This window comes from Sardina pilchardus, chromosome 12, assembly GCF_963854185.1.
Source record: "Sardina pilchardus chromosome 12, fSarPil1.1, whole genome shotgun sequence".
NCBI classification, from domain to species: domain Eukaryota; kingdom Metazoa; phylum Chordata; class Actinopteri; order Clupeiformes; family Clupeidae; genus Sardina; species Sardina pilchardus.
Genome location: NC_085005.1, coordinates 19,955,439 through 19,975,996, shown reverse-complemented (window position 1 = coordinate 19,975,996; position 20,558 = coordinate 19,955,439). Strand labels below are relative to the sequence as shown.

The 20,558-nt window shown below is 44.7% G+C and overlaps 3 protein-coding genes across 5 annotated transcripts in view; 1 reads left to right on the top strand and 2 right to left on the bottom strand.

The window, feature by feature from the left end:
- LOC134097384 (nesprin-2) overlaps window positions 1–8,746 on the bottom strand; it is a 135,044-nt gene extending 126,298 nt beyond the window's left edge. Inside the window, exons 1-3 of the mRNA XM_062550267.1 lie at window positions 8,701–8,746; window positions 7,949–8,050; window positions 4,049–4,223 (exon numbers count right to left, since the gene is read on the bottom strand). Of these exons, the coding sequence (XP_062406251.1) occupies window positions 4,049–4,139 (91 nt within the window). The 5' untranslated portion in view covers window positions 4,140–4,223; window positions 7,949–8,050; window positions 8,701–8,746. The remainder of the gene's footprint in view (window positions 1–4,048; window positions 4,224–7,948; window positions 8,051–8,700) is intronic.
- Window positions 8,747–9,831: 1,085 nt separating this feature from the next.
- On the top strand, window positions 9,832–13,143 carry LOC134098427 (trans-L-3-hydroxyproline dehydratase). The gene is made up of 6 exons (XM_062551473.1): window positions 9,832–9,960; window positions 10,263–10,750; window positions 10,924–11,093; window positions 11,178–11,300; window positions 11,581–11,718; window positions 12,172–13,143. The coding sequence occupies exons 2-6, from the start codon at window positions 10,270–10,272 to the stop codon at window positions 12,295–12,297; spliced, it is 1,038 nt and encodes a 345-aa protein (XP_062407457.1). The 5' UTR covers window positions 9,832–9,960; window positions 10,263–10,269; the 3' UTR covers window positions 12,298–13,143.
- Window positions 13,144–13,850: 707 nt separating this feature from the next.
- The window catches only part of daam1b (dishevelled associated activator of morphogenesis 1b), an 86,873-nt gene continuing 80,165 nt past the window's right edge, over window positions 13,851–20,558 (bottom strand). For all 3 annotated transcript variants that reach the window (XM_062550876.1, XM_062550875.1, XM_062550877.1), the window contains 4 exons: window positions 20,103–20,163; window positions 19,264–19,395; window positions 16,864–17,034; window positions 13,851–15,537 (listed from right to left, as the gene is read on the bottom strand). In XM_062550876.1, coding sequence (XP_062406860.1) covers window positions 15,322–15,537; window positions 16,864–17,034; window positions 19,264–19,395; window positions 20,103–20,163 — 580 coding nt within the window. In that variant the 3' untranslated portion in view covers window positions 13,851–15,321. The remainder of the gene's footprint in view (window positions 15,538–16,863; window positions 17,035–19,263; window positions 19,396–20,102; window positions 20,164–20,558) is intronic.

The following is a 20,558-nucleotide window of genomic DNA, read 5'->3' as shown; positions in this document are numbered from 1 at the left end:
AACATTTAATCTTTCTGAAAAACCCAAAACAACCACAAGTTTGGATGTGGGAAGTCCTCGTCTCGTCATAAAGCTTTCAGGCAGGCCGTCATGAGGCTAAAAGTTACGAGCCCTCTGGTTTCATGTTGATGTTATGGTTCAAGAGCGGCATAAATACTTCATTTGGGAGGGACCCAGTTGTCACTGTATTAACTCTGTGGACCACAGAATGCTTTTGGCCACTCAACATCAGTCACTCTGCCAATATTTGTCTGGACAAATCAAATGCTCTCAATATGAGTCATTCATCCATTCACAAATTCATCCAACCATTCATTAATTCAGGGTTTGGGCCTCCTGCTCTGTAAAGTGCTCTGGGACAATATGCATTTTGAATTGCACTATATAAATTGGATTGGATTGAATTGAATTGAATTGAATTGAATTGAATTGAATTGAATTGAATTGAATTGAATTGAATTGAATTGAATTGAATTGAATTGAATTGAATTCATTCATTCATTCATTCATTCATTCATTCATTCATTCATTCATTCATTCATCCATCCATCCATCCATCCATCCATCCATCCATCCATCCATTCATTCATTCAGTGATTAGGCATTGTGCTCTGTAAAGTGCTTTGAGACAATGTATATTGACTGTTGATGTCACCATGTAAATTAATTACATGGAAATGAATTGAGTCGTTTCATTCATCCCTTCATCCCTTCTTTCCTTTGTTCCTTCCTTCCTTGTTTTCTTCTTTCCCTCCATTCATTCCTTCATCCGTGTTTGTCCACAGGTGTAGGTGGAGTCTTCATTGTTGGAGAACACCTTGTGCAGAGAACATTGCACAGTGCACACACCCACGCAACAGTGCCTGTTTGGACAAGGGAACTGGGCAGGCAGAAACAGGCTCCATCCAAAGGGTGTGAGAAACACACAGACCCACCCTTGCCATCTCCACAGGGAGCCGTGGCATAACAGTCAGGATGTAAGGACAGATAATCTGAGCAGCAACATAGCTGGCCACTGTAAGCACATGGATAGAGATAACTACTTCAGTCTAAACTACCGACAAAGTCGCAAACAATGCATTTCCGATGTGTCCATATACTGTACATAACGACACACATAAAAAACAAACCCTCAGGATTTGGCTCCATCTTGAGAGTGAAAAATATGTTTTTACAAAAACATGCGTCATATCCTGTAATGGTAATAGTTGTTTTGGTTCAGGCCCCAAAAATACACCATTTAGGTCATTTCCCAAACAAAATGACCTTTGCAAATTAAATCTAAGCGGATCTGATCAAAACTCCCGCACATGGACCTAAATCCTGACATGTCAACACATACGATCATTAGTCTGAATGCCTTGGCACCAGTGTAGATAAGACCTCAAAAGGGAAGCCATTAGAAGCTAAATAACGTCGTGCTGTTGGATTGGTGCCCATCTTCTTCCATATCCAGGCATGTTGCACTCTACTGCGCATGGTCTTTCCACTTCCTTAAAGGTGACCCGTCCTTGGCTTCTTAGTCTTAAAACAGAGACTTACCCCCAACAGTGTGTGTGTGTGTGTTTGTGTGTGTGCGTGTGCGTGTGTGTGTGTGTGTGTGTGTGTGTGTGTGTGTGTGTGTGTGTGTGTGTGTGTGTGTGTGTGTGTGTGTGTGTGTGTGTGTGTGTGCAGGTGTGTATGACAGAGACTATGAAACAGGGTGAAAGGACAATGCAGTGTTGAAAATGTGAATCTTCTGCATCGTTAGTCTATGCCTGTCCAGTGAGAGTGTGGGAGATTTGTGGACTTGTTTGGACAGTCCAGTGGTCAAGCCAAGTCACTGCTGATGTGAATAAGGTATGAACTTAATGGGGTGCTTCAGTGTTGAGGAGGCAGTAGGATGATGCATCAGTTCAAAGTGTGACTTAAGATGTACTGCCGGCTACAAACACACACACACACACACACACACACACACACACACACACACACACACACACACACAGACACACACACACACACACACACACACACACACACACACACACACACACACACAGTTGTCATAGCAAACAATTCAACCTGGCAACCATGCCCTAATGAGCAAAGTGTGTCTTGGCCGAGTCGAGCGGGTACACACACACACACACACACACACACACACACACACACACACACACACACACACACACACACACACACACACACAGATGGGTTTAACAGACATGGGGGTGGACAACATAAAAAGCCATGTTACGTACATCAGGCTACAAGAGGAGCCTCTCGGACACACAGAGGAGCTCTGGAATTCAGGCTCAGCAGGAAGCAGCAGAGCAGCCTGAAGAGAGCTCTCACCAGCTAAAGGGCTGACACATGCACGCACACACACACACACACACACACACACACACACACACACACACACACACGCATGCAAACTCATTTACACACACACACATTCACTCACACAGACACATAGCTTATCAAGTCACAGTCAACAGTCAACAAACAGGTATTACAGTTGATGTGTGTGCTAGAAGAGAATGTTGAGATGAGATGTCATGAGGTTACTGCCACCAACTCTGGGGCAGTCAGCTCTATGAGTTCTACCAACATCCAGAACCGTATGTAGGGATATAGAGATATACGGCACTGACAACAACCTGACAGTGCTGCACCCCAGTGAAACAAGACACCAGAAGGATACACCAGCACGGATGAAAATGTGTGTCTGTGGCGCAAGTCATTTCGAAATAAAAACACCTGCTGAAAAAACAGTCCAAAAAAAGTCACAAATATACTATTAACTGAGAACTGTTTCTCCTTCAATAGAAAGTTCCACTGATGTCCTATCATTAAGGATTGTGAATCCATATCCAAGAGCCTCAGCACTTCTGATGTATTGTACAGTAGATGGACAGTATTGGCAGTCAGAGGGACCCACCGCCATGCACAGTAGTGACGCCATGAGAGAGAAATCTACGAGGGACTTGGACACCAGAGAGGAAAATACTGGTAGAGCTCAAGAGAGTGTTTTTTCCCCCGCAGTCACCGACTACCCAGCGCCCAGACAGCCACACCCACCCAGGGCTGAGTTTGTTTTACCCGCTTGGCAATGAATCAACGGCTCACACGTTACACGAGGCGCGCACACACACACACACACACACACACACTCGCATACTTTACCAGCTACCCAAGCAAATAAATCAAGCAATCTGTGCCCTTGAGATTCTCCCTGTACTCTGTACCCTGTCCCTGTCTCCACGTCAGGTTTAACTGGGAGTATTGGATTATATATTAAAGTCATTAACATGGATGAGTTCAGCTTCATGTTGGGAGAACTTACGGGCATTTTTTTTTATGCAGCAGTGGAGTCATGGCACCATGCAGGAAGTGTTGACCTTAATCAGTCCGCATGCAGAGGCCAGCCTCCCCGATTACCCCACCGAAAAATTCAATTTAGCAAGTGGGCATACGTGCCAAAATGCATAAGAGCTTTGGAATGATCGGGGTATGTACAGTGCACAGTTGTGTCCAATCACATGATGCTCTTATGCAGACTTGTTTGTTTGTTTGTTTGTTTGTTTTTCCACAGCACGCACCTTCAGATCTTTTACTGCACTGTTTAAGTCTGGTGAAGAACATGGATTTTATCGCGTATCATCAGTGGAAGTACCGGCTCACGAGAAACTTATTACATCTGGATAACTTCATTTAGAGTTCTTTTATAAACACAATTAAACGCTTAGTCCGCCATTCTGGTGATAGGTTATGGATATCTGAGTTAAACTGACAATCGCATAATACCACAAGCCCCCTGGGCTCTAGAGATATCATGTTGATTTGCTCGAATTACTGTATAGTTCTGCCTGAACCATTTTATTTCCAATCTACAGTACAAAGCCAGTGCTGCATATGAGCACCCGCAGTCCACACATGGCCCAAACAGAGTAGCTGATCGCTTCAAAGCTTTTAACAAAACGTTGCTTTTTTTTCCAGTTGCAATCCTGCCCCTTTAAATCTATAGAACAGCTAACTATGATATGACATGAGAGGCACTCACCTTGCAAAAGCATGTGGACATCGTCGATGTCTAGAGGAACAGCCCCCTCTTCCATAGCGGAGTCGTCCTCGTGGTTCCTTCCTGATGCCATGGCTCCCTAGAGAGGGATAAGGGGTGGTGTGTGTGTGGGGGGGTGCACTCAACAGGGGACCCCTAGCAGCATCATGGTGGATCTCTGTGAGGAGCAAAAGATGGATAGGAGGTCAAACAGAGAGGTCACTTTTGAGCACACAACTAGGATCGGCACCGGTACTGAACAGCACACTGACCTTTCAGAAATGACCTTTCTCTCTCTATGTGTGTGTGTGTGTGTGTGTGTGTGTGTGTGCATGTGAGGGAGAGAGACTAAGTGAGTGAGTGAGTGAGTAAGTGAGTGAATGAGAGAGAGAAAGATATAAGATAGATATAGATAGACAGACAGACAGACAGACAGATAGATAGAGATAGAGAGAGAGAGAGAGAGAGAGAGAGAGAGAGAGAGAGAGAGTGTGTACAGTATGTGAGTCGATGGCTGTGTCCTGTCTGAATGGTGTCATCTGAGAGCTCTGATTGTCTCTCTGTCTCCACTCCACACTCCTGCTGCTTTATCCTCCCCTGCTGTCCCAGGGAAGTCCCCAAGCCCACAGTAGGAAGAGGCATGCAGCCATGACGCTATTCTCAATATTTAACCAGGATCTGCTCCACTTCAGCAGGGTAGCACAAGGATGGAGAGACTTTAGGAAGCCACATTACTTATATCTTATATACTTATATCTTACAAATTACTTATATCTTATCGATGTTATATACACATAGGTGTTAAACAGTACAGCTCCTATATTGTGTGACAATAAACATATTCATGCAATTAATGACTCAAATAACTTTGCGTCAAAAGTTTTGTCTAAAGTTTGGATATTTTGTTTTCTAACAGAAGCCATGTTCACTTACTATCTCATTCTTGAAGGCATAACGAAGAACAAGGTTTGCTCACTTATTTGGTAAGCAAGTAAGTCTATGTCCACATAATACGCTTGTGTTTGTGTGAGGGGGGACAGGATGGACAGGGCAACATGCAGCTAATGCAAGATGGCCTTTCAAGAGCTTCATCTTCAGCCAAGATGTCTGTCTGATATCTCTGATTCATAATGATGGAAAAGGTTACTCAGATATGAAATAAAATGTGCCATTTTTTATCTATTGTCAAATCAATTTCCTTTGCCACATGACGGATGAAAGAAAAATGGTCATAAGTCAATATGTCAACAATTATTTACAGCGTGCACATCATAACCTCATTTTCAAAAAGTAATAGATCAATAGCGAAGGCAAAACAGCACAACCATCATGAGGGATGGACTTCCAACATCCAAACAATCAAAGTGGACACAAGGGCCTCTCTCTCTCTCTCTCTCTCTCTCTCTCTCACACACATGAAGTGCGACTCACATACACATGTGCACATTCATACCCCCCAAAAATGAATAGTTTGGTAGGGCCTCTCTAATCACGTGATGGCGGTGCATGTAACAATGGTCTCAGCTGAGTTAATTTGCAGTGTAGCTTAAACACCACAAGAAAAATTTAATCCTTCATGGAAGGTCTTAATACGGCCATGGTTTAATAGTCAGTACAGGGCATACGGTGTGAGCCATTGCATACAGACTCAGGGGGGGGGGGCTTCAAAGAGGCTTAGCACATTCTATACAAGAAAGTCCCACCAATTCCCACCAAGTGGAAGCCACAGAACACAAAGCTGAAGTAAGAAGGTTTGTCTGCATCCTCCTGCATGTGACTGACCCATCGCCGCCCAGCAACAGCGATATGTAATGTTGTTGTGTGGGGCCTGTGCTCGGAAAGCACATTACTCATTACGGTGATGTGTGTGTGAGTGTGTGTGTGTGTGTGTGTGTGTGTGTGTATGTGTGTGCAAGTCAAAGCACGAGTCTGACCTATGGGTGAGGAGAGTCATAGACACATGCAAACTAAGCTTATTAATGTGTAATTACTTGCAGCTTATCAGACATATTAGCTTAAATACACAGTCTCTCTCTCACACACACACTCACACACACTCTCTCACACACACACACACACACACACACACACACACACACACACAGTGTCACACACACACACACAAACAAACACATTCCAATTTACATGTGCAGAGCACGCACAGACCTGATGACTCCGTGGGCCGGCGTACAGTGAGTAAAGCCACAGTTGTTTGCGAGATACTTTCACTAGCGCTCCAGAGCTTTACTCTGCAGCAAGGTTAACTACTGTAACACGGAGGTGTGTGACCTTCAGGAAAAGGTCAAGGCCTTACACATTCCAGAGTGAGCAAACACTAGAGAGACATACGCGAGCGCACACACACACACACACACACACACACACACACACACACACAACCACACACACCTGTTGCACGACCGTATTCTGAGACAGCAGTTACAGAAAAAAAGCAAAAGCCCGGGGAGACCCCCGGTCAGAACCAAAAAGCACCTGGCGGCCACACCATAGAGTCCAGCACACACCACTGCTGCCAGCCGACTGGCACAGGAATATACACACACACACACACACGGACACACACACACACACACACACACACACACGGACACACACACAGGAGAGAGAGGCCTGTCTGGAATCTGGGGTGCCTGAAAATAGGACAAAACGCAATTGATCTATGGCCGAGTGACAGACTGAATTTCCCCACAAAGTGATCTGTGGTATCACTGGAGAGCCTGCACTGCCTATAGCCTGCTTTACGATATAAAATCACAGCCTTAAATGCACTACCACCACTCTCGCCTCCTCAAAAACACACGTGTTGACCTGCCAAGGACCCCTCCAATTAGACAGTCCTCACAGGGCAGTCTTTAACACATCTCACAGGCCCTTGTTAAGAATTGTGCAACGGAGCACGGGTAATATTTCAAGTGTGTCGCCTCTGCGGCCGGTCGGTCACGCTCGCTGTGGCTGGAAAGATCACACGCTCTCTCTTTCCAGCCCGCCGCGCGTGTGTCCCCTTTTTCAGACGACCGTAACGGTATCAGATGACAGCACCGACTAAGAGCATAAGAGGAGGGGGGGGTGCTATTATTTATTTTTGGTAGGAAGTTGGTTGCCTATCCGTTTGCCGGTTCTTAGACACAGGTTTATTGGGTCTTTATTTTTTTGCGGTGCTTTATATTCAGACAGCTAGACCAGTCAGATAAAGCACTGTGGTCAGGTTCAAATGAGTTGGTTCTCCAGAAAGCTCTCGCAATTGAATCACTCTCTCAATCTGACATGTAATAAGACGCCAATTCTGCTACATATTCTTCTTTAGGGTATGGGTACAGTAAGGACTGATAGTTTGTAGGCCACAATACAGGTAGGAGCAGGCTTGCAACAGACATGGCCTTATAATACAGCACATATACGTTACTCCTATGGAAGATCATTGTATCTACTATGACTAGCTAGCAGTGTTACAATTAAATCAACAGCGGAGTTGTAATAGACAGAGGCCACTGGGTAAACATGAAAAAGCAGTTTGTAACTAGAAAAGCACTCCAAGAGCGCAGACCTCCGCCAAGCGAAAACATAACCACCTCCTGGATGTAACCACCTTCCCTGAAAATGTAATCGAAATCCATCCACAACTTTTTGAGTTATCTTGCTAACAGACAAACAAACAAACAAACAAACAAACATGCAAACAACCAAACAAACAAACCCTGATGAAAACATAACCTGCTTGGCGGAGGTAATGAACCTGATTTAAGTGTGGCTGAGACAGATGTCAGGGAACATGCTCTAGTCTTTATGCAGTCATATTGTCAGCTCAGATTCAGCACTGCCCTTCTATAGAGAGTATACAAAGTTTCTTTGACAGTCCTACCACTACCAGCCTTGTTATCTTACCTGTAAGGTGTGGTGGTGAGCAGAGATTCAGGGTGAGGTCATGATTGATCAGGTGTGTTGGAGAGGAATCCAAACATTTAGTCATCAAACCCACACAAAGACCTGCAGAAACAAAGCACTGTCTGGTAAGGACGACATTGCCCAATCTCCTCCACAACTGGATAAACAATCAAGACTATAGATTACATACAGTACATCTTCAGAAACTATTAGGCATGGCATTATTAATAAGCTACGACTTAGCTCTGCTTCGTGACTCTCCCATTTGAAGTTTAATACAATACAAACACTACCATGTTGCAGCATTAAGGGAAGATCTTGAACTTGGTTTTGAACTTGGACACATGGAGATCGTGTGTATAGGCTATACAAAGAATGATCAACATTTGGCGTGGTGAGGTGACACGAACTGCGCGAGGGTGTTGCACTACAATGTGCAACAGGATCACTCTAATAAATTCTACAATGCCAGTGTAGAATGTCACAAGAGAAGAGACAAGGACGCACGCACTCATTATTTAGACCTGACATACAAAACAGTGAATGGGCAGTTGGGGCAAACAGCTAACATTTTAAATTGAAGTGTACTATAAACCATTATAAATACGCGTAATGACACAGCCTACAGTAGAATGACACAATGCACACTATCCAGCTACTTGTCATCTGAGAGATGCACCTACAGTACGCGAGCTCACCTTAGTTTGCAAACATAGGTTTTGGCTCGTAAGAAATGCAAGAGAGCAACTTACATGAAGTGGCGATGAAAGATTCGAAAAGTTCGGGAACCAGATTTTGAGTTTCCGAGGTAAGTGGAGAAACAACGGGTTGTGAGTATGACTCCACTGTATTGGCATCAAACTCCACCCTCTACCAACTTCTAGAACGCCCCCTCGGAGTCGGAGCGCAGGAGCGCAACACACCATGCCTGTCGCCTGTCGCCAGAATGAATGACATAACTTGGAGAAAGTTTTTAGAGGACATGTGCTAATTGCAATTGTTATCAGGAGGTCACTGAATGAGTTTGACCTTGTGTTTAGGATTTAATTCTACATAGTAACGTAGGGGTACAATCCTGAAAATGGCAGTGTGTCAATTTGGTGAAGGCGCGTAAATTAACCTGGTCATGATTGTGTGACAGATGTATTAATTTATTTATTTTTAGAAATCAAGAAGCATTAAATTATAATATTGCATTTGTGTAAAGGAGTGTTGTCAACATTACACCCACATCGAGTAGGCATATCTACTCCCTCATATTCAGGGAGAAATTACAATCTGGAACCGAGTAATTATCTGAGTAAGAGGTCATCAAATGACTGAAGCACAGAGAGCTGTACATGAAAATAAGGTAAAGGATGGCACCACGCTCTAAAACATCTTTATAGTATGTGTCTTTAAATAGCTTGCTCTACATCTGACCGCTCACATATCTTACTACAGTAGGTTAAGGTTACATCTACATGTCATATACTACACGAGGCACAATGCCATTGAACTTATTGGGGGGAAATTCACTACGTAACTCAACAAAACATTTAAAATATGTACGTTTATTTGTAGGGGAAATTACACGTGTTGTCTTAAATATCGATAGGCTTTCATGAAATAAAACAAAACAAAATAAAACATTGTTTTTGGTGTGCTTTTTAGGGCAGACGAGAGCAGCGCTAAGATTCGTTAAATGTTCATTATTCAACTATGACTTAATCTGAAAACATGTTCTGATAGTTGAAACATATCAATGAAGATGACTCAATGTACCTGCAGTTCCAAACTGCGAGGTCCTGCTCACACTGCTCCGGGTCGAGAGGCGGCAGTGTCGACCAGCGGAGTGAGAGCACAGAGGGGCAGCCGCGGCTAACTTTGGGAAAAGCGCTCCCTATTGGCGAGAAAAAGTTGAGGACTTCCGTCAGATCATGCATACTTTCAACTCGTTCACAGGACAAAGTACAGTTTTTAGAGACTAATAATAGAAAGGTAGCGTCTGCAATCTTTGGAGAACATAAGGGGTAAGTGGGCCTATAATGCTCATACAATTGGTTTGTCTCATTTGTTTCTTGCAGTCCACTTCTGTTTACTTACTTGCATTCGCTTGTCATTCTGCAACCACTACATTTTGCCTAAAGCGTACGGCCATCAGCTTTAGCGCACACAATTGGTTTATTTGATGTTTGTGCATGCAATGGCTTCTCAAGCAGATAGCAATTATAGATAGATCGAGCTGCTTGATATTCCATACCATCTGCATCTGGCGCATACAGAAATCATTTATTGTAGATTTATCATAACTTATTTTTTTTTTTTTTTGCAGCCAGAGAATGGACTTGCCACGTCTTCCACCTCATGATGGACCTGTGTTGTCTGTAGTGGACATGCACACGGGAGGAGAGCCGCTGCGCATCATCACGAGTGGATACCCCAAGGTCGAGGGCGAGACTGTGCTGTCCAAGCGACGCTTCGTGCGAGAACATCTGGACCACCTGAGAAAGGTGCTGATGTTCGAGCCCCGTGGTCACTATGACATGTACGGTGCCCTGCTGGTTCAAAGCGAGATCCCCGAAGCAGACCTGGGGGTTCTCTTTATGCACAACGAAGGGTACAGCACTATGTGCGGGCACGCAGTCATTGCGCTCGGCCGGTTCGCGGTGGATTACGCCCTCGTGAAAACACGCAGTGCTCCGGAAACCCAGGTGAACATCCACTGTCCGTGCGGCCTGGTCAAGGCCTTCGTGGAGTATTCTGATGGCAAGACCGGAGCAGTGAGGTTTCACAGCGTCCCAGCTTTTGCTTTTGCAACGGGTAAAATATTCACACAAATAAATGAGACAACAAAGGGGAAGATAATATGGTATACAGGCCTACATAAACCATTAGTCTGTTTGTTGACATGTTAGACACAAGACCGTTAATATGAAAGGAAACGGGCCCTTAGTGAAAAAGACAGACAGCATGTTCCTGTGTTATGATTTCAGATGTGAAAGTCACTGTACCTGGACACGGTGAAGTTACAATGGACATAAGCTACGGAGGGGCTTTTTATGCTTTCGTCAGCGCTGAAAGGTTTGGACTTGATGTCAGCACGTCAAGGACAAGAGACCTAGTGGATGCAGCCACTGCAGTGACCAATGCTGTCAAGTCTCAGGTAAAAGAGATTACATAACACCTATTTTGGATTTTGAGTATAAAATGCTACATGATATGAAATTGTGAGCATTCTTCTGTCCAGGTGAAACTAAGGCATCCTGTGCATGAGGATCTGTCCTTCCTGTATGGAACCATCCTCACCGATGGCAAAGACCGCTTCTGTGATGAGCCAACAGCAAACATGTGTGTGTTCGCTGATGCACAGGTTGGTGAGGGTGAATTCATCAAGTATTCAACTGATTTGGGAGCATCTCCAGATCATTTAGCTAGGACATGAAGGCCTCAGTTCTCTATAGGAGTAACATTTCTGCTGTGTAAAAAGTAAACAGATGAGACATCAAAATCCACAAGACTAAATTCCAGCAGGGATTAGATCCAAAGCTTCATTCTGGACTGAATCAATCAACTACTGAGATAACCAAGGCTTCCTCAGTTTCTCTGACAATTTATACAATCGTCTCCTCTGACATCTTGATGGCGTCCAGGTTGACCGGAGTCCCACAGGGTCTGGAGTGACGGCCCGTATTGCTCTTCAGTTCCACAAAGGCTTGATCCAGCTCAACCAGAGCAGGACCTTCAAGAGTGGAGCGACAGGATCCATCTTCACTGGCAAAGCTGTTCAGGTACCATGGGAACCCAATGTTCAGTTGCACACAGAACAAGGTGTTGCATTTTGTATATTGGAAACCCTCCTATTGAATGAGAAGACCTCCCATAATGGCTACATCTATTTGTACCTCACATGGTTATCCTTTTACCTAAGCAAACTATCTACCCTCTAATATAACCAGATAACAGATCACACCATCTTATCATCTTTGATGAGAATGACCCGATTGACCGTTAGTTGTAGTGTTGGTGTAATAATAGTTTCTAATAAAGAATTACTACAAACTATTAGTGCAATAATTGCTTTAAAACATTTTATAATAACCAAAGACAAATACCATATTATTATACACTTTGTACATTGCTACACATCACCACACATTGTAAGCTATTGTAGGAATACATGTGTTGCTTTTATGTGTAGATACCAGCCTTACTCCTGTCTCCTGGTTTGTCACGTCCCCTAGGAAACCACATGTGGGGACTTCAAGGCCGTGGTGGTTGAGGTCGGAGGTCGCGCACACTACAGTGGCGTGGCAAGCTTCGTGCAGGAGAGCGACGATGACCTAAGCCAAGGATTCCTTCTCAGATGAGCCGCCGCTTCAGACGCAGTCACACAGCGAAATCGGTGGATTGGATCATGGAGCACGATGGAGCGGTGACAATTCATATCAAATCAATCATTAGTCAGTTACAGAGTCTTTGGCAATTTCATCGGAAAGTCTGCTCTGACAAAGAGAACAGGACATAAAAATCTACAAAATTCACCAAACTAATCCAGATTGATGGCACACTTCACAACAATGTTCTGCTGTCTGGAATGAAGAAGTTGTAAATTACATTTCTGGGTGGGATGTTTTCTTTCGTGTGCCTCCAGAATGGATCTAGCCCAGATCTGATACTAATGGCAGATATGATCCAGACCAGACTTGTGTTGAACATGGCAAACGCTTGTGAATGTTTTCAAACAGTTTTTCATCTGCATGATAAGTCATTTCAAGGGTTTGTGGAAACAGTGAACTATGGGTCGCTGTTTAAATAAAACAATTCGATTTTTTTACACAGCATATACCACTTTAAATGTGTTTACCAAATTTGAACACACCTCAGGGCTGCCTCTGTTCCGGTGTTGGTACTCAGTAAGACTAATCTGTTGACGTGATAGTTCCAGACACAGGACCTATGGATCTAATAAAATTGTACATTTGCATAATACAGTATGTGCTTGTAGGTGAAATGTCATACCTGCTTTGTAATAACGAGCATTGGCTGAATCCCAATTTCATCCTCAAGGTCTGAGCCCTGAAGCCTTAAATGACATCCGTTAATAAGTGATCAAGTTTGCGAGGCTGTTAAAGTTCAAAATGCTATTAACAGGAATGGGACAGCACCTGTGACTGATAATTAAATTGACAACACCACAAAGTGTTGCAAATGTTTTCGTTTTATGGCAGTTGTTTACTGATGTTTAACTGATGTTTTTTTCAAGCTTCCAGTCAGACTTTGTGTAACACTTTGTTTCGCATCATAACACTATGAATTGTTGCTTATTCCTTTGAGTAAAGTCTGCATAGATGCTGACTTACAGAAAGGGCACAGAAAGGTGTGAGTGAGCACTTATGCACTTCAAGATTTTGTAGTGGGACAGCCCTATAAGCCCTCACGAAGTTCGCGGGAACGCACATCAAAGTGTGTGAGTCTGTGAGGGAAGAGACTGGAGTTGCCTCTCATCCAGTGTTTATACGTCCTCCCTCGCTCCTCGGGCCTCGATCCTCACTGATCTACATAAATGATGATGGGGCGGCAACAATGGGATAGTCTATCACCTTCTCCTATCTTTCTTTATGTAGATCAGTGAGGATCGAGGCCCGAGGAGCGAGGGAGGACGTATAAACGCTGCATGAGAGGCACCCTATGATTCAGTTATCAATGAAACCAAAGCAGTCCAGCGAGTCAGCTGTAAACCACAGCACTGTAACTAAACTACCAGCAGAGGGCAGCGTTTCATGTACACTTGGGGTCATTGCTTTCATGTTCATGTCAAATACCAAAGTCACTACACCAGTGTAGTTTCTAGAGGTCATTATAAAATGTTCAGGGGGGTGGTCCTCCTCAACAACAACAACAAAACACCAAAACATTCATAGAGCTTTCTGCAGTTTATTTGTGTCAGACCCATTTTTATCATGGAAGGCCATTTTAAATTACAAAAGTCCAATGGAGATTCTCTCACATTGTTAAAGAAACCTTTTTTTTACACAATTAATCTAGATGGAGGAGAGAGAGGACCGGGGGGGTGGGGGTGGGGGGGGGCAACCATGGCATATGAGAGAACTGATGGAGGAGTATTGCATTGATTTGGTTAACATACGTATTCTGTATTTTAAATAAGTCTACATTTTGCAGTAATTTTTAACCTTTTTGTATGTGACACAGACTCCGGCAATACTGGACACATACAGTAGAGTCCTTTACACTGGAACCCACTTTGGCCATCGTGCCCAGCAAAAAAAAAAAAAAAAACACAACCATAATCAAATTGAGGTCCAGTAATGTAGGAACTCCGAGCCTCCACGGATGCCCTCGTATGGGTCATACACAACTCTTACATGTCCATTCTACAGTAAACCAGAGCCTTAGTTGACATTAACATTAGTACTAAAACAAACAAAAATCAATATATAAAAGGTTCATTTTTTGCAAAGTCAATCCCATATCTGGGCACTTCTATAGGTTTTTTTTTTTCCTTTTCTCAGTTTACATTTGTAACTAGCCTATGTAGAAAAAAATGTTTGATGCATAAAGTGTGCCATTGCTATGTCCTTTCCTTGTAGTAATATGTGTTCAGTGTTCTTTAGAGGGAACCACTAATCGAACCATTGTATGCTAAAGTTCTAGCGCCAGCTCCGTCCCTCGAGGTCCAGACCGGAAAACCGCTTCCTAAAGTCATGGTCCATGAACATCTGTGTGTATGTGTGTGTGTGTGTGTGTGTGTATGTGTGTGTGGTTGTGTATGCACACGTCTCCTGTTAAGTGTTCTGGTCAAATCGAATTTGACCGCATTATCTTCAGGCCAGAAAACCAGCAGCCCTTCTTGGTGCGCCAGCACGGTAATAATCAATCTTAATCTTCTCAAAGGAAGACCTGCATCGAATAAAAACGGTGAGGTTCTCTGGGGGTGGCCATCTTGTAAACAGATGGCCATACCGCTTTCTTCTTGTTTTTTTTTTTTTTTTTTTTTTTTAACCCTGCCAAAAAGTCACAGAAGGGTGAAGTCGGACACAGTTCTGACTCGACCTCAAGAGAATATGTTTGTATATATATTCATGTTCTCGGTCTGCTCTGTCGCCGGGCACTGACACAAAGCACTCCCTGTTTTCAGTGGAAATCCTGAGACATCCTGTCCAAAAGGAGTGACACATTTATGTGTACTTTCCATGGCATCCACCAGGTGGCAGCACTGTCCAAATAAACACAGAGCAGGTTGGAGTGGTGAAGAAGCAGAAGGGAAGACTGAGTTTGGTGGTAGAAGAGGGCCGGGCTGGGGGGGGGGGGGGCTGTGTTGTTGTGTTGGTGGTGGTGGTGGTTGAATTCTGGGTGCAGTTTTGAGGCGTTGTTTAGAAGTTGAGTTTGGTAACCGGGCGCTCTCGGGTCGTCTCTGAGGACTGGCTGTTGATCCGCCGGCGGTTGCGCTTCATCTTGGACAGGTCCTTGTCGAAGACCTCGCCCGAGCGCAGCGCCGACACCAGGTCGTCGAATTCGCCGCCGCCGTCGTCGCCGCCGCTCTCCTTGGCCTTCCGCGCCTTCCGTTCCTTGTCCCGCTGTTCCTTCATCTGAGGATAAAAAGAAAGAAAGAAAGAAAAAAAGAAGAGAAAAGTTTATTGAACACACTGCGAAAATGCTGACAACAACAATAATCTTGCTTTGCACATAGTTCATTCAGTCAGAAGAATGCCTTGATGTTCAGTGAAAAAAAAAAAAAAACCAACATCCTGTTTGTTATTAGCTTTAATAGCGTTGTGACGGACTGTCCTCATTTTGTTCCTTTTCGTGACACTGGGTAGAATACCCTCACGATTTGCATAACAAGGTCTGTCTGCAAACTATTTACTCTCGACATGACAGACTGGAAGGTTTCAAAAAGCAGCTGAAGGCCTTTTGTTTTAATTAGTCTCTCAACCGACGAGGCGGCCCAGTGATCGCGTAATGGCCGCTTTGGCTCGACGATGCTTTTTTGCATGTGTCTCTCACATGCCCGCTTTTGAACTGGGCATGGGATGCAAGTCGTGCCAGGCTACGGATGGCATTAGTAAGGTTTGGAACATGCCCACCTGGCAGCATTGCTTTAAGTCAACAACCCAGCTCCGCTGTTTAAACACGTCCGACGCCTGCACGGAGGCTTAGAAACAGGGCGTGAGTGGGAGAGTCGATGCCAGGGGCCATTAGGCTTGTCTGGGGTTACCTGCTGTTGTTGCAGTAGTCAGTGGGAGAGTGATGTGCTAACAACTCTGTTTACGTGCACCTCTGCCAAGATACCAAGGGTGGTACGCGTGAAAAGAGAGAGTGTGTGCGTATGCATGTACTTTTGTTTTGTATCTCTTAGTGGGTGTGTGTAGTATGTACCTTTTCATAAAACTCTACGTGTGTGTGAGGACATGACTGTATTTGTGTCAGTGTCTGTAGATCTGTGTAGAAGTACATACAAGTGTGTGTGTGTGTATGCATGTACTTTTGTATTCTATTTGTATGCATCTCTCTCAGTGGGTGTGTGTACTGTATGTATCTTTTTAGAAAAAGGGCTCTACGTGTGTGTGTGAGGACATGACTGTATTTGTGTCAGTGTCTGTAGATCTGTGTAGAAGTATACGAGTGTGTGTGTGTATGATGTAGAAATGTGTAACGGTACAATGCTAAAAGTAGCCTCTGATCAGAGCCTCTGTAGTCATTTCCCCTGTATAAGCCACATTGTGTATAAGGCGCAGAGCAGTGTTTTATGCAAATGAAAAGAAACAATACCATATTAACTGTCCCCGTGTATAAACCTCATAGTTGAAGAAATCTTGCAAAATCAACGTATAAGCCGCGGCTAACAGTCGGTGAAATGGCGGTACTAGAGGCTGAATGAGCGAATGCGAAGTGCCACAGGTACAGTAGCCTACCTGAGCCTCCATGCGTGACCTGCGCTCCTCCTCTTCCTTGCGGCGCCGCATGTTCTCGTTCTCCTGCCGCGCCTCGCCAAAGGCCTGCAGGAACTGGTCGAAGATGCCGAAGAACTCATCGGGCTGCATCTTGCCATCCTCCTCGCCAAAATGCTTCACCGCCCGCACATACTGAGGCAGGGCAAAAGATCAAAGGAGGGGAAGAGATCAGGTCTGAGAAGGACTGTGAAGGTATGTTAGACATTTTTTTTTAACACTGTTGAGTTTCCACAGGAAGCGTCGTACTTTTCCATTCTTCTTCTGTGTGTATTGTCACAACAAACTTTGCAAAAGTGTGGAAATGTAAAATATTTCCTCTATTAGAATTTTATAGTCTCTGGACTCCTGAGTGCTACCTGGTGTCACATTTAATGGGCCAAAAGTACAGGATGTCCAACAGGGACACACAGCGACTGTAAACAACAAAACAAACACACACACAGCAAAACACTCAGTACACGGTAGGCTCAATAAAACAGCCGCGGTGTTTTTAAAGACGCGAGGGTGCTAGTTAACGCAGGTAGAGAGCGTCAGAAACAGATCTAGATGAAAAGGCGAGAGAGGGAAACTATGGGCACGTAAAAAAAACGGCACAGCCGCCGGGAGCTGCTGTAGATTAACCTTGTCACGCACGGACAAACCTCGGGCGCCGGTAGCCAGTCCACGGGTGTCCTCGTTAACCCACGTTTCACTGGCAACTGATTACAGCCCAAACATGGGAGTAGGAGCAAAGGGGGGACTAAGGGGGGGGTACATGAGGAGCCGAGGGGTTTCAGCAAGGCACCATCTCAGCCTCGTGCCGCCTCACGGTAGGGGTTGGCGGAGGGTGGGGGTCGGAGGCCTGGCTGTCCCACGATGCCTTTGATGTGCGTTTATCACTGCCATATGGAACGCGCTCTCAGCGTGGGCCGCGCTCCACTCAGCCAAGGAGGCATTTTTTCCCCCTTCTCTACTTCCCCCGTTTCTCTCTCTCTCTCCGTCTCCCTGTCTGTCTGTCTCTCCATCACTCTCCATAGTATACTAGGGGGAGCGGGGCCTGGTTCAGACAGCACTAATGGGCCGTGAAGAGCGTGACCTTCAGTTGGAATCGCAGCCCTTCGTCTGGGCGCAGGTTCAACTGTATTGTATGAGCGCTGTAAATATGCTCATAAAGACTTTGCTCATGCTCGTAGTTATGTTTCAGTCCATCGAACTCCTATAAGACTGTCAAAAGACCCAGGAAATTAACGATGACCATCGATCAATGCTCTGCCAGGTAAGCAGTTTAGTCACAATCACTTGGAAACTACAACTGGAACTAGTTTATAACATATGATGGTCTTTCCACTGAAAACACAGCAGACTCCAAACTCTGATAAGATATGAGCTCAACAGTATGTTGGTCTCTATGTAGTCATTCTTTGTGGTAACAGTAGCTAATAAACTGTTCTCTAAGTATTTGCAGTTAGCATAAAGTAGTTACACAAGTGTAGTTAACATTCCCTATGCAGTGCACCCATATTTACTGTAGCACCCATAGCAGGCAAAGTTAGTGATTTCTAGTAATAATAATTAGTACAGTGCAATTGTAACAGTAGTTCCACTGAATAGTTCCCTATATCATAGTACAGGAGTAGTTGTACTATGTAGTTACCTCCGCCAAGGATGTTATGTTTTCATCAGGGTTTGTTTGTTTGTTTGTCTGTCTGTTTGTTCACAAGATAACTCAAAACGTTATGGATGGATTTAGATGACATTTTCAGGAAAGGTCTTCATGACCCAAGGAAGACACTATTAAATTCTGGTGGAGGTTTGCGTTCTGAGTGCTTTTCTAATTAGTTTCTAGTTTAGTGGTAGTGGTGAGACTGTGGTTGTAAGCAGTTGTCCCCTTGTTCTTTGCCCCCAAGGCTTGCCTCTTTGGGGCCTCTGGGGTCCAATAAAAGCGGCAAGGTCGCCCCCTTCGGAAGCACACGCAGTGAAGGTCAAGGGTCAAGCTTCTGCACCCAGCACGCCATGGCAGAGGGCGACGGCCGCGGGCTGTTTCAACAGCTGGGGCCTTCAAGGGAACCAGAGGTGCGCGTGCTGTTCCCTTCACTCAACACCTCAGCGTGCCTGCTCTCAGACATGTTCTCTCTCTCTCTCTCTCTCTCTCGCTCTCTCGCTCTCTCGCTCTCAGCAAGATAACTCAAAATGTTAGGCATGGATTTCGATGAACTTTTCAGGAAAGGTCCTGAAATGGCCCAAGGAAGAAGCCATTGGGAGTGATCCGGATCACCGTCTGGATCCAGAAGGCGGTTATGTTTTCGCTAGGTGGAAGTCTACGCTCTCTGAGTGCTCTTCTTTTTCCTCACACTCACACACACATACACACACAGGACTTACCAGGTCTCTGGCCTCGTGGAGAGAGTCCTCCACGTCGGAGAAACTGAAGCTGGCCACGGTGATGAACTGGCTGACCACGGACACAAACTTGTCCCCGTACTCCTGCGGACGCTTCCTCTGGAACTCCAGCTCCTGAAGGGGAAACACACGCAGGGGATGAGGGGAAAGACTATGTGTGTGTGTGTGTGTGTGTGTGTGTGTGTGTGTGTGTGTGAGTGAGTGAGTGTGTGTGAGTGTGTGTGAGTGTGTGTGTGTGTGTGTGTGTGTGTGTGTGTGTGAGTGCCCAATTCAGATGGTGGGCAAAGTCTGAAGTCTTAACTGGAGCTTGCTCAATACCTATATGCGAAATCTATTTCCTGATTTTTAATGCCATGAGAAATGTCCTCGGCAGAAACAGCAGTGGGTCAGCTAAAAACGGTCTCAAGCCGCTAATTTATGCCAAGTGTTTAAATTTGGGCCAACTGTGTGAGTATGTGAAAGCAAGAAAACTCTTTGCTATTTGTTTAATTATGTGACATTACCCTGTAATGATAATGCAATTACCCTGAATGCACTGTTGTTGTAAACACTAGCTTGGACAACACTATATAAAAAAAACAGCTATGCTAATAGAGATGCTTTGAATTACAGAACCACGGGAAGTAGGCTACAGAGTTGGATGTCACTTTGTAATTTCAAGTAGGTGACGAACCGACTATCCAAAAGGCAGCTGGAGATGAAGGATAAAAGACTCCCTTTGAGAGGGAGGACAGAAAAAACACAGAGCGAGAGAGGTGTGGGTGGGGGATTCCTCAAGGTCACGGCGGAACAGAGGAACAAACACTGCAGCGAGAACTCACATTTTCCACACTCTTCAAGCCGCTACGCAGGTTGTTGATCTCCTTCTCTAGTTCCGTCATGCTGAAAGAGAAGAGAAGGAGGAAAAAAACATCAGCTGGCGTTCTACTGAAGATGTAGAGAGATTGAAGTCTGTTGCCTAAAATCCTGCTTTCAAATGGACATCCTACTCAACTGCAGAAAAAAAAACAAGAATTTGGTTCCGACGTTATCTAACCCCTTGACCCCACTGACTAACAGGGTCACAGTGGTAGTGAAAATAGACGCCAACTCAACCTGAACTTCAACCTGGTACCATGACCCATAACTATTCACCAGCTTACAGACACAGAAAGAGGTGCTGTTGTGGCCTGTGGTTAGCATGACAGCAGAGCTATGTCTCTCTCTGTGTGCGCGCATATGTGTGTGTGTGTGTGTGTGCCTACAGTATGTAAGAGACTGAAATTGAGGCCGCTGCG

Bases quoted from the DNA above. Each gene is read 5' to 3' on its own strand.
- LOC134098427 (XM_062551473.1), top strand. From the start codon at position 10,270: ATGGACTTGCCACGTCTTCCACCTCATGATGGACCTGTGTTGTCTGTA. The intron at 10,751-10,923 runs GTAAAATATTCA...TTATGATTTCAG, and splicing joins AGCTTTTGCTTTTGCAACGG to ATGTGAAAGTCACTGTACCT. The intron at 11,094-11,177 runs GTAAAAGAGATT...TCTTCTGTCCAG, and splicing joins CCAATGCTGTCAAGTCTCAG to GTGAAACTAAGGCATCCTGT.